The 17,727-nt window shown below is 34.6% G+C and overlaps 1 protein-coding gene across 1 annotated transcript; it reads left to right on the top strand.

Annotated features, from left to right (window-relative positions):
* The first annotated feature begins 4,042 nt into the window (after nt 1-4,042).
* LOC135849914 (probable peroxisomal acyl-coenzyme A oxidase 1) lies at nt 4,043-10,683 on the top strand. Its single transcript, XM_065370565.1, has 13 exons — nt 4,043-4,381; nt 4,460-4,625; nt 4,796-4,964; nt 5,042-5,165; nt 5,254-5,373; nt 5,459-5,583; nt 5,652-5,815; nt 5,898-6,060; nt 6,138-6,328; nt 6,401-6,553; nt 6,646-6,751; nt 9,700-9,846; nt 9,928-10,683. The coding sequence occupies exons 1-13, from the start codon at nt 4,252-4,254 to the stop codon at nt 10,186-10,188; spliced, it is 2,019 nt and encodes a 672-aa protein (XP_065226637.1). The 5' UTR covers nt 4,043-4,251; the 3' UTR covers nt 10,189-10,683.
* The last annotated feature ends 7,044 nt before the right edge of the window (nt 10,684-17,727 follow it).

Genomic DNA, 17,727 nt, shown 5'->3' with positions numbered 1-17,727 from the left:
ACCAGCTTTTTTCAAAATTAAAAAATCAAAAAAATCAAAAGGGGCCCGTTTGGGTGGAAATTTTTGAAATTCATGAGAATTGCAGTATTTTGTCCAAAACTAACCCCCCAAATCCAAATTCCACAATTTCCAGTCATTCTGCAGCCTCCAGCGCGATTTTTCAATTTCTCCAGAATTTTGAATTTGCTCCAGAACGCGTGAATATGAAGTTGGGCAGCAAAAAATCGAGTTGTGAATTATACTCGACCTGTTTAACGAGTTTATCCAGATTTGAGCCGATTTTAGGAGTGACACCTCAAGAGTGGTTTTTTGAGGTGTCACACTCGCTCCAAAACGGTTGGAAACGGTAGAATTTGCGCTCCGGGGGTTAATTCTTGAAGAAATGCAGCAATTCGCACAAATTTCAAAAATTTTCTCACATAGGGGTAACGGCCCAGTTTTTTTTACCCTCTCTAGTTTTTTTTACCCCCCAAGAATTTTTTGAAAAATAAGCCACCAAAGTCATGAATTGATTCGAAAACCATATTAACATGTTTTGTACGTCTTTTGGAACACAGTGCCCTTGAAACGCTGCATTTTCCATTCAATGTTCATGGTTCAGGAGACTTTGAAAAATGTGATGTGAGTTTTGGTCGATTTTCTTAACAAAATTTTAAGAAAGTGTGTTTTGATTTTAAGGATTGGACGAGCTAATTTTCACCAAAATGAGTTCGCGAGTACATCGTTGAATTCTACACACCCTGGTCTATTAGATGAGCTAGTCATTTTTCATCAAATTTGTTTTCTAAAAATTTTTAGAGGGGGTAAAAGAATAGGGAACGATTTTTTTTACCGGGTAAAAAAATAGAAAATCCATATTAAATTTTTGTTCTCTAATTTTTTTACCCCCCTCAATTTTCAGAATTTTTGCTGGTTGGCGACCGTTTAAAGGCGTGATATAAATCTTATTCATTTTTAGGGAAGTACATATTTGAATGTACTGCTCTGAACTTTTGTAAATAATATTGTCCAAAAAACACTTGCTACAGTTGATTACATCAATGTAAACAATCAACCAAATAAAATAAATAAATGAATGATGCCCCTCTAATGTAGCTTTTCTATGAAAGCAAACAAAACAAAAATGGGTATCAAATTGAAGACATTGAGTAAAGCATTAACATGAAAACAGAAAATTGGAGCAGGAACTTTCACAGCAATTTTTCACCACCTATATCCGCAAAAAATTCCCAAAAAGTAGTTTCTTGTGAAAAACTATATGTTCATCTGGTGGTCCAGGAATTTTAGAGTCCAAAAATACGTGTATTAAAATATTTTTTTGTTGAAAATTTGCACAAATAATCTTTACAAATTCTCAATTTTATTTTCAATCATGTTTTCAAGCAATGAATACACTAATGATAACGGAAAGGGCCCTTTTTGGCATGATTATTTAATAATTTGTTAAGAAACGTTGAATCAGTGTTGTTAACATTGAAAACACAGAAAAAATTGGGGGGTAAAAAAAATAGCGAATGGGGGTAAACGAAATAGCGAACGGGGGTAAAAAAAACTGCGAACTCGTTTTTTTGCAAAAAATATTTTTTTTGGCGAACCTAATGAAAATAAACGTTTGGCAAACACTAAATCTTGTCAACGAATGTTTGCTGATTTCAATGCACTTTTCAGTTTTTCTCTAGCTTCATTAGGTCAAAAGAAATTTCAAGATATGTCCTTAGGGGGGTAAAAATATAGGGCCGTTACCCCTATCTTTTGATTTTTTGGATTTTTTAATTTTGAAAAAAAGCTGGTCAAAAAGCCACTTTTGAGGTGCCACTCTCAAAATCGGCTCAAATGTGGATAAGCTCGTTAAACAGGTCGAGTGTAATATACAACTCGATTTTTAGCTGCCCAACTTCATATTCACGGGTTCTGGAGCAAATTCAAAATTCTGGAGAAATTGAAAAATCGCGCTGGAGGCTCCAGAATGGCTGGAAATTGTGAAATTTGGATTTGGGGGGTTAGTTTTGGACAAAATACAGCGATTCGCGTGAATTTTGAATATTTCCACGCAAATGGGAAACTTTTGATTTTTTAGATTTTTTAATTTTGAAAAAAACTGGTCAAAAAACCACTTTTATTGAGGTGTCACTCCCGAAATCGACTCAAATGTAGATATACTCGTTAAACATGTCGAGTATAATACACAACTCGATTTTTAGCTGCTCAACTGCATATTCACGCCTTCTGGAGCAAATTCAAAATTCTGGAGAAATTGAAAAATCGCGCTGGAGGCTCCAGAATGGCTGGAAATGGTAAAATTTGGGTTTGGGTAGTTAATATTATATTTGGGACTTATTTTGACCATTTTTACTGAATAACTTCGTACTTTTCAAATCGGAGAGTGACACCTCAAGAGGTTCCCTTGTTAGCTTTTTGATTCGTTTTCACATATCTGAAAAATGCTGAAGTTGGTTAGCTGAATATCTTATTTGAGAGTTGGACCTATATTTGCATGTAAACGAACATGTCATCTGAACCTGGCATGTTTACAGACAAGAGAACAAATTACAAACCTGAAAATTGTACCTATGTATGTAATTCCTAATCCAAATGATTATTTTGAAATTCTAATAGCATCAAGTTTAATGAATCTAGTTCAAATCAAAATTAATAACACTCCCAAAAAGACTAATTCTACTCAAAAACTTAAAAAAAGCCGCGCTCCTACTTGAATTCTTTCAAAAATTTTCATGCTGTTAAAGTATTGGAGGTACCTATATTAAAAAATTTTGGTATCAACCAGTTTTTTATTGGAGCAAAATTACCAAAATTAATAAGTGCTTCATTCACATTCTACTCACAACAAATTCACTGTACCTACCTAGATCCTGCGTTAGAATGCAATTTAATAAAACATATCATTTTTGCCTTCTGTGAAAATACCTATTTGTGATCAGTGAGGATAGGTTTTTATAGAGAAAATATTGTCGTTGCCTGGGACCTATTTTATTGTCATCAATAATGCATCATTAATTTGTGTTACCACTTACCAGATGTAGATATTAAATACCTTATTACTCAAGTATTTGAGGATCAATAGTTTGCTGATCAAATCAAATTGTATTACAGATCTCATAGTTTCTCAACATTCAATGTTGATTTTTTTTCGCAATCGTAGTCGTAGCAATAAGCGATAAATACCTGTGAAACAACCACGTGAGGTCATCAAGAGAATCATACCACAGTTTCTTTTATATTCTTCAATATTTCATAATCGGATGAGCTAACGTAAGCTGAACAATTGGGAATACAAAACAGTTGAAGTTCTTAGCAAAGAAGTGAAAATTTAAAGACTCAAAGCTACCTAGTAGTTAGTACATAATGATTTTTGTTACCTACGTGATTGATTTGTTGATATTTTTTTTTCATGATTACATTTGAGGACCTCATTGCAAAAGTAGCCCTTGTCACATGAACTTTTAGACCCTTTTCACTCGATTGCACCTACTGCCAACTGCGGAGATCATGTTGTAATGATGAAATGACCGTCAAGTTGGTCTACCCTGAGTAGCCCTGAGAGGAATTGCTTTATAGAGTTTACATTCATGATACTGAGTACGCTCAAGGGAGAGCTTTGGAGATTGCATAGGTTCATGTGACAAGGGCTACTTTTGCAATGAGCTCCTCATTTTTTTATGATTTAGACAAAAGGCGTTTTTTTGCTATTGCGGACAAGGGGGTAGGGTCAGGGGATTTTTTGGCCTCGACATTTTTTTTAAAGGCACCTACTAACAGTGTTTCATCAAAATTTTGAATCCATCCTTTCCATCTAAAAAATTCATAATTACATATTTGGCTTAAAAAATGGAGAAAATATAAGTAAATAAAATTTTAAAAAAATAAATAAACCGCACTCAAACAACAGGTTTAAAAAAAATTACGACTAAAAAAATTTCAAAAAATTAGCGGTAATGTTTGTGAACGACAGATTCCGTTCTACAGTCGTTCTCGTTCCCAATCAAATCAGTTCATTCTGATCGTTATCAAACAAACAACACGTCACACTACAACACAGGCACGAGTGTGTTGTGAATCTGTCTGTGTTGAAAAGAGTAACCTGTTGTAAAAATGATGATAATAAGTGGAAAAACTGGTTTGACTATTTTAAAGTTAAGTAATTAGCTATGACATTTATTACCGTCTACATCCAAAATTATTCCATTTTTACATTAGAGTACTGTTGAGCCGAAAGTTGAAATTCATTGCAAAATGCCCGAAATTCTATCCAAGTGCAATCCAGATATCGAAAAAGAACGGAAGAAATGTACATTCAATACCAAAGAACTGACTGTTTTCTTGGATAAAGGAGAAGATAAAACTCAAGAAAGGAAAGCATTAGGTAACTTTCGACTTTCACTGTTTAGTTCTCATAATTTATTCGCTGTACTTACTCCAAGTGTTACTTACCTTTTTACAGAGAATTATTTCTTGAACGATCCAGAATTGAAACCAAAAATACCCATTGAATATTTAAGTCATAAGGAGAAATACATCGAAGCTATTCGTTTATCATGTTTATTATTCAAGAAGATCAACAAATGGTTAGAGAGGCAGGACGGAGGCAATGCGATGGAAGCTTATCAGTAAGAACAAGAAGCTCAAAGCGTTAAAATGTTATAATCTAATATCTGTATAGCAAATCAACTGTATCGTATTTTCGGACTATGGACCTAGCTTGACCTATTAACTTGCAAATTATTGAACTGGTAATATGTTACTGACGTTTTAGACGAGGTGTTTTGTTTTATTATAGATCCGTTCTGGGTGGTTCTCTCGGCTCAGCTATTCTGAAAGAAGGATATCCATTTTCGGTTCATTATGTCATGTTTATACCAACAATTATGGGCCAAGGTACGATGGCTCAACAAGCATACTGGATCAGCCGAGCTTGGAATTGTGAAATTATGTGCACTTATGCTCAAGTACGAATGAATTGAAAATTTTGAAAATTTCAACGAAATAAAACACGCTTTTAAATCGAACTAAATTTTTGGTACAGACTGAACTCGGTCATGGAACTTTTATTCGAGGATTGGAAACCACCGCTACTTATGATCCTACAACCGAAGAATTTATTCTGAATAGTCCCACGTTGACGTCGTATAAATGGTGGCCTGGTGGATGTAAGTAATTTATCCCTACAGCTACTCACAGTTACATTACATCCTTCAACAAATTTCCAACAGGTGAAATTTTATTTTGAATTTTTAGTGGGTCATACTTGCAATTACGCTGTTGTTCTTGCTCAGCTGTACACGAAAGGAAAATGCCATGGAATCCATCCATTCATCGTACAGCTTCGTGATGAAGATACCTGGCTACCAATGCCAGGTATATTTGATCAATCTGCGTTGAAAATTAGATTGTAGTTTTATAAGTTTGATATTTACTTAACGAAGCCGTTTCATTTTTACAGGAATAAAAATCGGAGAAATTGGTTGCAAATTAGGAATGAATACCGTAAATAATGGTTACCTGGGTTTCGAACACGTTCGTATTCCTCGGGATCGTATGTTGATGAAGAATAACAAAGTGTTGAAGGTAAATTTACATTCGAGTTGATCTCCTTTATTATGGAATACTTCTATATACTTTTTTAAATCATACAGGATGGCACATACGTGAAATCTCAAAATGAAAAATTAACCTACGGAACGATGATTTTCGTACGAGTTGTTATTGTTCGAGGTGTAGCAGCTACAAGTTTGGCTAAAGCGGTGACAATAGCTACTCGATACAGCGCTGTGCGCAGACAAAGTGAAATGAAACCAGGGTTAGTAATATCTCAGAAATTATAATTTTGTGATTTTTTCATCCATCGCTTAATTTATGAGACATTCTTGTTGTAATACTAGTGAACCCGAACCACAAATTATGGAATATCAAACGCAACAGTATAAGCTATTCCCTGGCATTGCAACCGTATTTGCGTTGAATTTTTCAGCATCTTGGCTGTGGGATGTTTACAACAGCGTATCTTCAGATTTGGAGCACGGTGATTTAGAGAAATTGCCAGAAGTAAGCAATCATCTTCATCTGTTAATTTCTAAATCCAAAATTTCGAGATTCTCATAAGCTGTGTGTTTTTTTTCCAGCTGCATGCTATGTCTTGCTGTCTAAAAGCAGTCAGCTCTAAAGATGCTACAAATATGATAGAAACATGCAGATTGGCTTGCGGAGGACATGGATACATGACTTGTAGCAGTTTCCCCAATGTTTACGGAACTTCGACTGCAGCTATGACTTATGAAGGCGAAAATACCGTCTTATTACTGCAAACTGCGAGGTTGGAAGATAATTTTCTGGTAATTTTCCGTTTTTTTGTTGAATAATTTCTGATTGTATCGATTTATCTTAGATACTTGGTGAAAGCTTGGCATCAAGCGAGTACTTCTTCAAACGTAGCAGGTACGTTGAAATATCTGCAAGATTACAAGACAGCTCATATGTATTTACCATGGGAGGAATCCCTACCTTGTATTGTGAGAGCTTTTCAATTGGTTGCTGCGAGGTAAAAAAAATTGTACATTTTAAAAATACTGTTGTAATTAAGAATATGTACTTACGAAACCTAATTCGTATTGCTGCTGTGTTCATTTTCAGTAAAATTAAAAATTGCGCTGAAAACGTAGATGGTTTAGTGAAAGAAGGCGTTAGTCCGGAAGATGCTTGGAATAGAAATTCCATTCAGTTGACCCAAGCTGCTGAAGTAATTTTACAATGAGTATTATATTTTGACGATTTTCTATCATTTTTTTAAATGGTACCTATTTAACGGATTTTTTGTTGTTGGAAAAATCACTACTTTTTACACTACCTGTCTTCAACCAAATTTTTAGAAAACTCTCCACGAGACCTCCTCGCTCACTCACAACACAAAAAAAATTTTAAAAATTCAATTTTTCACAGAAAAATTTTCAAAAAATGAAATTGGAAGGAAATTTGTATACAAAGTATTTCTTAATTTCGATCAATGGAATTGAAGAGCTCTATTCCAAAGTGGGTTAGTCATTTTTTTCACCAAAAAATGCGTTTAAAATTTTTGTTGCTAAAATTTGTTCTGTTTCGAAAGGTCGGTGCACATTTCCATTCTTTGGACATAGAACAATTGCTTGTTGAAAAAATCATTTTGAAAAATCGATGACTTAACTCACTTTTGAAGTAAAAATCTCCGTAAAACGAGCATTTTTTAAAAATGACTTAATCCACTTTCTACAATGGCCTTGAAGAGGAAAATTAAAGTTCATTCCCCATATTCCATTTTTTTTCAATATTCGATTCGTAAATTTTTGATATTTATAATTTTCGATTCAGGCACGAAATCCACTATTTAATTTTTTTAAGTGACTTTAGTAACTGAAAAGTAGCAAAAAAAGTGACCAAAATTCTGAGAAATGAGAGCAAAGTATACATATTATATTATGTTATTTAGGGAGCCCACCCTCTCGTCGATTCTCCAGGACAACATTTTTCTTAAAGGGGGAGTCCTAAGGAACATTTCTAGCCCTTGTACTGAAAAAAAAGTGGCCCTACTTACAAAATAACGGCCATTTTGATTGACAGGTCAGCCAAAAATCGAAGATTTTGCGTTCCAAATACAGGACTTGCACGAAATTTTTTAAACTGTACAAAAGTAGATCGAAAGATCAGGCAAAAATTTATCACCTGTCAACATTTCAAGTGCTATAAAGTACGTTTTTCAATTTTTGGTGAATTTTTGAAAATCAAATTTAGGCCAAAAATGAGGGAAAAAATCCAAAATTTTACCAAATTGACCAAGAAAGCTGAAATTTGGGATGTACCCTATTTTCGACATACCAAATCGACTGGAAACTGTTTCAAACCGTTTTGAGCAGTTCTAGAGCCTCCAGCAGATTTTTGGAACTCGAAATTTTGTCAAATGGAGCTGGATAGCCGAAATTTACTCTGTAAACTAATTTCAATACGCTACGAAGTCAACTGCAGGGGGATTTCAAGTCGTTTGGAGCCTCCAGCGACTTTTTGAAAATTACTGAAGCCTCCAGCAGATTTCTGAAACTTCAGATTTTCACAAAATTTCATCAAATGGCGATAGAAAGCTGATATTTACTCTACACTCCAATTTTAACACCCTCTGAAAACGACTTCAGGTGGGTTCAAGTCATTTTAGAGCCTCCAGTGACTTTTTGAAAATTACTGGAGCCTCTAGTAGATTTTTGAAACTTGAAATTCCAGCAACATTTTACCAAATGGAGTTGGCAAGCTGAAATTCAATTCGCAAACTAATTTCTACATGGTGGTTTCAAATGGTTTCGAAGCTTCCAGTTACTTTTTGGGAATTTCAATTTTCCAAAAAAACGCCATTACGACCTCTCAAATAGTCGACGGAGCCTCCAAAACGACTTGAAATCCATCAGCAGTCGACTTCGTAGCGTATTGAGATTAGTTTAATGAATTTCGACTTTCTATCCCCATTTGATGAAACTTTGGGGAAATTTCAAGTTTCAAAAATCTACTAGAGGCGCCTGTAATTTTCAAAAAATCGCTGGAGGCTCCAAAACGACTTGAAATCTCCCTACAGTCGACTTCGTAGCGTATTTAAATTATTTTGCAGAGTAAATTTCGACTATCCAACTCCATTTGATGAAATTTGTGGGAATTTCAAGTTCCAAAAATCTGCTGGAGGCTTCAGAACTGGTTAAAACGGTTTGAAACAGTTTCCAATCGATTTGGCATGTCGAAAATAGGGTATATCCCAAATTTCAGCTTTCTTGGTCAATTTGGTAAAATTTTGATTTTTTCCTTCATTTTTGGCCTGAATTTGATTTTCAAAAATTCACCAAAAATCGAAAAACTCACATTAACACTTTAAATTTTGACAGGTGATAAATTTTGGCCTGATCGTTCGATCTACCTGTGTATGGTTTAACAAATGCCATGCAAGTCCTATGTTGGAACGCAAAATCTGCAATTTCGGCTGACCTGTCAATCAAAATAGCCGCCATTTTGTATGTAGGGCCACTTTTTTTTGAGTACAAGGGTCAGAAATGTTCCTTAGGACTTCTCCCTTAAGAAAAAAGTTGTCCCGGAGGATCGACGGGCGGTGTAATAGGGAAGCGGGCTGCCTGACTGTTTGGGTAGAATTTTGCATAGACTGCTGAAGTGCTTAGATTATTGAAAATCGGAGTTTCTTAAAATTGAATGATGATTTGTCAAATCTGCAGAAAGTGTCATCAAATTTGTCAAATTTCCCCCTTCTCCACAGTAATTGAAAATTTCCAGAAGTCGATTATGGTATTTTATTTAGTAACGGAATTTTTTTTTTAGAAAAAAATCACCACTTTTTTCACCATTTTTTTTGAACTAAATTTTCAGAAAGCTCTCCACTCCCCCCTCCCTCCTCCTTCCACACACACACAAACACAAAAATTACCTAACGATGTCAAAAAAAATATCACAGGAAAATTTTCAAAAAAATTGTTTGAAGAAAATTTGCATATGGAGTATTTTTTTATTTCAATGAAAATTATATATATATCTATTTAAAAAACCAAAACAATACAAATCATGAATTGGTGAATTTTTTCATTTTTTTCACTACCTTTTCGACTAAATTCACCACTACTTTCACTACCTGTTAGATACCCTGTTTTAAAAAAATGTTTACTTTCTTTACAGGCGCATTGCAGAGCTTTTATAGTGGACACATTTGTGAATCAAATCAAGGATTTAAAAGTATCCGAACCATTGATGAAAGTTTTGCGTGATTTATGCGAGTTGTATTCGGTTTATTGGCTATTGAACAACTTGGGCGATTTTCTTATGGTAAAAATAATCATTTTTTTTTGTTGATATTTTTATATGTAGATGGGTAAAATGATTTAATGTATTTAATTTCATTTTTAGTATTCCAATTTGAAAGCATCGGATGTTCCGAGATTACAAAAATGGCAAGAAAAATTATTAGCGAGTATTCGGCCGAATGCTGTTGGCTTAGTGGATAGTTTCGATATCCACGATGATATTTTGGGTTCAGCTTTGGGTGCTTATGACGGGCGCGTGTATGAGCGTTTATTCGAAGAAGCTAATAAAAGCCCATTGAATGCTGAACCGGTCAACGAATCTTTTCATAAATATCTGAAACCGTTTTTAAAATCTAATATTTAATAATATGATTATAGAATTCATTCTGTGATACAAACCGCAAATTTTGATGGCTTCAAAAGCCTGCTGTTAAAATAATTTCATTCGTTACTGCACCATTTTTATATATGTTTATGTTTTATCGAGTTGTAGTTTAGTTGTACCTACCGAGGAATATTTATAAGCGATCTTGGACGCTATTTATTCATGTACTTATATAGTTACTTTGTTATACGTATATCAGTGTGGTATTGGTGAATAATTTATAGGTATGTTTCATATTTCATTTTCATTCATACGGTAGCATTATTAAATCTATTGTGTACCTTTGCTATCCATATTTTTCATGTTTATAAGATTGTTCAAATGATTTAACATACTTATTTATTTATTTATTTTATTTTATTTATGCATCATCATTAAGCATATTTATTTTTTAAATATTTTAAGCATAAGTATCGATACTTTTATTACGATGTATTTTGGGGGTTTAGAGCAATATAATATTTTTAATTTGTTGCTGCATCTTATTTTTTAATGCGACGAGTGTATGGGACAAAACATCGAATAATCGTGGTCTAAGTACACAGGGTAGTCTGATCTATTAGGACGAATTATTTATTGCAGATAGATCACACTATGTACATTGTACTTGTACCTTAGAAATGTTCCAATTTATCACTCACGATTCAGAGAAATATTTCCAGTATACCTACCTACCCTTGCACTATTGTATAATTTGGGATAAAAGTAAAGCGAAAAACAACATCAAAGAAACCGATAACTGTAAAAAGTTATCTTCTCGTAGAGGAGAAAAACTAAAAAAATAAAGGCTTTTGATGTGTTGTATGTGTGTGTATGTAGCTGGGCTATTTCAACAAAACACCGTAAATGAATCGTATTTTGGGGTCAAGCGAAAATCACTACAAATAAAGTCATCTTAAACACGGGACGGACAGACGAGGACGAGACAATAGCACAATAGGGTGTAGTGTAGGCTTGTATAATGGGAAGGAAGGAATCTTTTAAAAAACAGATGAAGCACGTATTTGAAGACAACCAGAAAACAATTGTGTAAAAAGGAAACAAAACGATAGACGAATATTCTGAGAATTGGGTGAACGAATGGGGTTGTAAATCTCTACTTGACGACGTATAGGACGAAGGAAAAGAAGACATAGGTCTGGTATCTTACACTCACTTACACTATACAGGGATATGAACGATTGTAACCGAATATATCTTTGTTACTTACAAGTACAAGCATTCCATGCGCAAAAAAGAGAAAACAAGGCGAAGTAAGCAGAGCAGTTAGTTGGTGAAAAAAATCCAATGTACTCGTAGGTACTTGATCATGATCATTAAAGTGGTTCATTATTCTTGGTGGCCCAGCCGGCTACTTCCCTTTGTGACGTGTGCTAAATCTGCCTCTGCTAAAGTGCTACAAATAATATGTTACTAGGCATATGCTGATGAAAATTTGCCCATCTTGAGATTTCTCATGGAGAAATGGTACCGATTTAACAACTACATGATCGGATAGGAAACGAAATAAGCGAAGGTTGAAAGCGATATTTGATTTGACTGAAAGATCCCCTTCGGTCTTCGAGTTCAAAAATTAGACAACTTGCGAAAATTATCTGCGATTGCTGTTTGCTGTTACCTGATGATTATTCCGAATTCTGAGCTCCATGATAAATTGCGAGATGTGTTTCGGTTAATGAATGATCACATTGATCGGAATCAAAGTACCTACTGTTAGTCATTCAAAGTTGATTACGTGAAGGTAAACGGATTTAATTTGCGATTTTTTACTCTTCAATATGTATACCTGTGTTTTCAATTCTATTTTTTTTTTCGTTCCTTTTATTGTCTTTTTTTTCTATTATAAACTGAATAACGATATGTCAAAATTTATTGGAATGTACAAATAAGTGAAAATTCTGTTGTGTAAGTACTTATTTTATTTGTATCAGTTGAGATGATTGTTAACAATAAGTAGGTACATTGGAGGGGAAAAAGTGACCTTTATTAGCAATTTAAAAAAAATCAATGATTTGTGTCAAGTTTGAAAAAAAGGGAACATTTTTAGAATTTTCTAGCAGCAAGAAATGCAGGAATAACATACTTAAGTTCTCAACTTGAGCGAATACAGAACCCATCTTTCAAGTTTTAACAAAGACAAAGACAATCGAATCGCAAAAAAGATAATTTCATTTTGGTAATTTTTGGTCAATTTTTGATGATTACGTAATTTTTGCTACGTTTTTGGTCATTTGGTAATTTTTGATAAATTTTTTATAACTACGTAATTTTTGCTACTTCCCTCGTTGGTAATTTTTGGTCAATTATTGATAATAAGCTCATAATAAAATCACAGTTCGAAGTACCTACTCACTTCATGATAATTTCGCAAAAAACGTAATTCTTACTGTACACAGGAGAAAATAAATTTTATGATTAGGTATCGAAGAAGTATTGATATCTTCCGTCGACACAAATTTTTGCTATACGTTTCATGGTGATTTGGTACTTTTTAGTCAATTTTTATTGATAATTACGTCATTTTTGCAACGATAAATTTTTGATAATTACATATTTTTTGCTACGTTTTTGGTAATTTGGTAATTTGTGGTCAATAGAACTTAAAATATCATCCATTTCAGCAGTGGATTACTCGATAACCGCGATACCTACCTAAATGGAACTTTTTCCAATAGTTGAGCGTTTTGACAGGCTTTTTGGTGATATCATTAAAATCAATTTTGCCACTTTTTTCGTACAAAAGATATTTAAAAAGTTTTGACTGGTGAAGTTGACCCATTTGACCCCTATTTTCAAATAGGTATTCGTTGAAAAAAAAAACCTTCAATCGATGAAATAAACTTATCACTAAAATATCAAAATATGAAAAAATTCAAAAAAAAATGAATTTTAATTTTTTGGCCATGAGTATGATTTTTATCAACTTTTTCATGAAACGATTCAGAAAGAGGTCAAAACATGACATCTGAATAAATTTAAACGTTTTTTGATGTTTGGAATTGAAAATTGAATTTTTTCGAATTTTAATTTTTTGTGATGAGTTTATTTCATTGTATGAAAGGGTTTTTTCAACGAATACATATGTAAAAATAGGGGTCAAATGGGTCAACTTCACCAGTCAAAACTTTTTTCATACCTATTTTAAATTGAAAAATCGCAAACTTTCAATTTTTTAAAATCGACTTTACGAAATAACGCGATCCCAATTTTTAATATGTTGTTCAGCATGAAAAGTCGTTCATAATACAAATTATTTGTTTCAGAATTTTTGACAGTCGGAAAGATACATGTAAAAACAACGTTATGAAACTTTTCATGCTAATTTTATTTCGTACGAAAAAAAGTGGCAACATTGATTTTTATGATATGTATCACCAAAAAGCTTTCAAAATCCCTAACTATATGAGTATTGGAAAAAGTTCCATTTTGGTGGGTATCGGATGGTTATCGGGTAATCCACTGCTGAAATGGATGATATCTATTTCAAGTTCACTGAGGAAAACTTTGACACCTCCTAGCAGCGATTTGCGCAATTGGTCATCCCTTCAAAAGGCCTTTCCGCAGGAAAAATTTCCAAAAAATTGCCAAAAATGAGGGGAAAAATCAAAATTTTACCAAATTGACCAAGAAAGCTGAAATTTGGGATGTACTCTATTTTCGACATGCCAAATCGATTGGAAATTGTTTCAAACCGCTTTGAGCAGTTCTGGAGCCTCCAGCAGATTTTTGGAACTCGAAATTACCACAAAATTTCATCAACTGGAGTTGGGTAGTCGAAATTTACTCTGCAAACTAATTTCAATGCGCTACGAAGTATACTGCAGGGAGATTTCAAGTCGTTTTGGAGCCTCCAATAGATTTTTGAAACTTGAAATTTCTCCAAAATTTCATCAAACGGCGATAGAAAGTGGAAATTCATTCTGCAAACTAATTTCAATGCGCTACGAAGTCGACTGCTGGTGGATTTCAAGTCGTTTTGGAGCCTCCAGCGACTATTTGAAAGGTCGTATGGCGTTTTTTGGAAAATTGAAATTTCCAAAAAGTAGCTGGAAGCTTCAAAAAACCATTTGAAACCACCATGTAGTCGACTTCATATCGTAAATCTCAGCTTGCCAACTCCATTTGGTAAAATGTTGCGGGAATTTCAAGTTACAAAAATCTACTAGAGGCTCCAGTAATTTTCAAAAAGTTGCTGGAGGCTCCAAAATGACTCGAACCCACCTGAAGTCGTCTTCAGAGGGTGTTAAAATTGGAGTGTAGAGTAAATATCAGCTTTCCATCGCCATTTGATGAAATTTTGTGAAAATTTGAAGTTTCAGAAATCTGCTGGAGGCTTCAGTAATTTTCAAAACGTCGCTGGAGGCTTCAAAACGACTTGAAGCTTACCTGCAGTACTTCGTAGCGTATTGAAATTACTTTGCAGAATAAATTTTGTCCGACATGCCAAATCGATTGGAAACTGTTTCAAACCATTTTGAGCAGTTCTGGAGCCTTCAGCAGATTTTTGGAACTCGAAATTCCCGCAAAATTTCATCAAATTGAGTTGGATAGCCGAAATTTACTCTGCAAAATAATTTCAATACGCTACGAAGTCAACTGCAGGGAGGTTTCAAGTCGTTTTGGAGCCTCCAGCGCTTTTTTGAAAATTTCTGGAGCCTCCAGTAGATTTCTGAAACTTGAAATTTCCCCAATATTTCATCAAACGGAGATAGAAAGTCGAAATTCATTCTGCAAACTAATTTCAATACGCTACGAAGTCGACTGCTGGTAGATTTCAAAGTAGTCGTTTTAGAGCCTCCAGCGACTATTTGAAAGGTCGTATGGCATTTTTTGAAAAATTGAAATTTCCAAAAGTAGTTGGAAGCTTGAAAACCATTTGAAACAAGCATGTAGTCGACTTCTCATATCGTATTGAAATTAGTTTGCGAAGTAAATTTCAGCTTGCCAACTCCATTTGGTAAAATATTGCGGGAATTTCAAGTTTCAAGAATCTACTAGAGGCTCCAGTAATTTTCAAAAAGTCGCTGGAGGCTCCAAAACGACTTGAAATTTACCTGCGGTACTTCGTAGCGTATTGAAATTAGTTTGCAGACTGAATTTTGTCTTTTCAGCTCCATTTGATGAAATTTTGTGGGAATTTCGAGTTTCAAAACTCTGCTGGAGGCTCCAGAACTGCTCAAAACAGTTTGAAAAGGTTTCCAATCGATTTGTCGTGTTGAAAATAGGGTATACCCCAAATTTCAGCTTTCTTGATCAATTTGGTAAAATTTTGATTTTTTCCCTCATTTTTGCCCTAAATTTGATTTTCAAAAATTCACCAAAAATCGAAAAACGCACTTTATTACTTGAAATGTTGACAGGTGAAAAATGTTTGCATGATTTTTCGATCTACCCTTGTACGGTTTGAAAAATTTTGTGCAAGTCCTTAAGAAAAAAGTTGTCCCGGAGGATCGACCGTGGGGGGGGGATGGAATAGATCCTTGAGCACGTTCCCCGACTAAAATGAGACATTTTCTCAAATTTTTGTAGTTTTTTGACGGGTCCGTAAATTTTTGATAGTTTTGAGCGATTTTCGCAATCAATTTTGACATTTATATCTCGTACTTTATTTGTGAATAAGTATTCATTTCTGCCACTTTATTAAACGTCGAGATCGTCAGAATTTTTGCTTTATTGGCCTTCGACCATTATTATTTCATGTATGTATTTGTTGATACGAGTAGATTAGTAATTTTTATAACTAATACCTATAACTAATCCACCTTAATTTTTTTTGTTTCAGGTGAGTAAAAATTTCCTTCCATGAATTATAGAATGAATTCACGTATGAGAATAAGTAAGTAATTTTATAATTCTTACGAGAAAAGTTACGTAAGTCATTTCCGCACCTGTGACCTTTTATTTTCAATGGCGAATCAAAAAAAAAATCTAAAATCACGAAATTTGAAAATCAGCTGAAATAATTGTCCGTCTGGTTTGAAATGTTTGAATTGAGGTGATTTGATCATGATTTTCCGAATACGAATTTGGAAACAGTAGATGAAATTTTTTAGTTAAACAAACGATTTTGATTTTTAATGAATTTTTAAAAAGCCAAACTTGGGTTAAAAATGAAAAAAAATCAAAATTTTACCAAATAGACCAAAAACCCTGAAATTTGGCGTGTAGTGAAAAAGTAGTGATTTTTTCAACCAAAAAATCCGTTAGATACCATGCTTCGTCTTGTTCGTGAACTTAGGGAGATAGTAATGAGATGAAATCGTAATTGGCCGTAAAAGCGAAGAAAGAGTTCGATTGGCGATCAATGAATGTAGGTTTTTCGTGTTTTGCGAAGTAAGATATCGAAGCTCCTGGTTGGTTAATCGCTTCACTCTTCAGCCAATGTCTCAACCAAAGTCAAAAGTGCACGGTATTGATATTGTCTTACGTCTTACGTAATGTTCCGACGTCACTGGAGGTATCACAAGGATTTTCTTAGCGCCCTTTTTGATTATTAGTTCCAAAGTTTGCCTTGTGTTATTGATGACGTGACAAAACTTGCTCTCGTGGCGTTCATCATGAGCACCTAAAGAAACGATAAGCTAACTTTATTCGGTAATTTCTTCGTGGCAAATCGGAGGCGCTTTCGGAGACGTCCTGGGTATGTTATGGTTCCTTCGAGGAACGGGGAAGATACGTACCATCCTGGCTTGCATGTTTTTGTCAAATTTCAAACCTTTCCAGATCGACCCATTATAATTATACTCCGTCTCCGAGACTCCGATCGCCATTCAATTATTTAAAAAATACGTAAGACTTCGATATTTCCGCGATGATGTATACACGTGTGACGATGAAATCAAACCTTCGTTTACAACCTGTTCTGGTCGTTGCGTCGAAGAAAAATCTTTGTCGACCTCAGCAGGTCGCCAATATTCATCCCTCTTTAGTCGAGAATCTCGATCCAGTCGCGTATTCGTACATATTTAACATGAAACAGATGCGCTACGGGATGTTATGAGAGCCGCCAGCCGACACATTACGAAGTGAAATAGTATAGTTTACTTTACTCATTAATACCTAAGTGTGTCTGGTCGCCTGTCGCCAAGATTATCCCTCGTTAGTCGAGCATCTGGCTGGACCTAGTTGCATATTTGTGCATAACAGAAAACAGGTACACAACCCTTATTTTGTCTGAGAGCCGACACTGCCGACAGGTCTTGCGAAGTGAAAAAGACCACGAAGATGAAACTAGAGAGAGAGAATCAAGTCAATGTTTCGCTCTTTCTTATTAGCGATTACGTCAATTGATCGATGTACTGTTGAAACCTCGAGCATTGTATTTTACGATTTTTTTTTCAATTGCCAAAACACCCAAGTGTGACACCGCAAGCACCACATGGATTTATCAAGTAAAAAAGTCCCAATTTTTTAATCTTGTAGCATCATTTTGTTACCTCAAACTACTACCCTCCCCCCTCCCAAACTGGGTGTATCAATGTGGTAATGACAGTGGCGGACTGGGTCGGTTTGGGACCC

Source organism: Planococcus citri, chromosome 1 (assembly GCF_950023065.1).
Source record: "Planococcus citri chromosome 1, ihPlaCitr1.1, whole genome shotgun sequence".
Taxonomy (NCBI): Eukaryota; Metazoa; Arthropoda; class Insecta; order Hemiptera; family Pseudococcidae; genus Planococcus; species Planococcus citri.
Note: the sequence above shows the minus strand (reverse complement) of the source record. Positions and strands in the feature narration are given on the sequence as shown.

Excerpts from the sequence above, each read along its gene's own strand:
- LOC135849914 (XM_065370565.1), top strand. The coding sequence starts at position 4,252 with ATGCCCGAAATTCTATCCAAGTGCAATCCAGATATCGAAAAAGAACGG. Across the intron at positions 5,166-5,253 it reads TAAATGGTGGCCTGGTGGAT|TGGGTCATACTTGCAATTAC; the intron begins GTAAGTAATTTA and ends TTGAATTTTTAG. Across the intron at positions 9,847-9,927 it reads ACTTGGGCGATTTTCTTATG|TATTCCAATTTGAAAGCATC; the intron begins GTAAAAATAATC and ends TTTCATTTTTAG.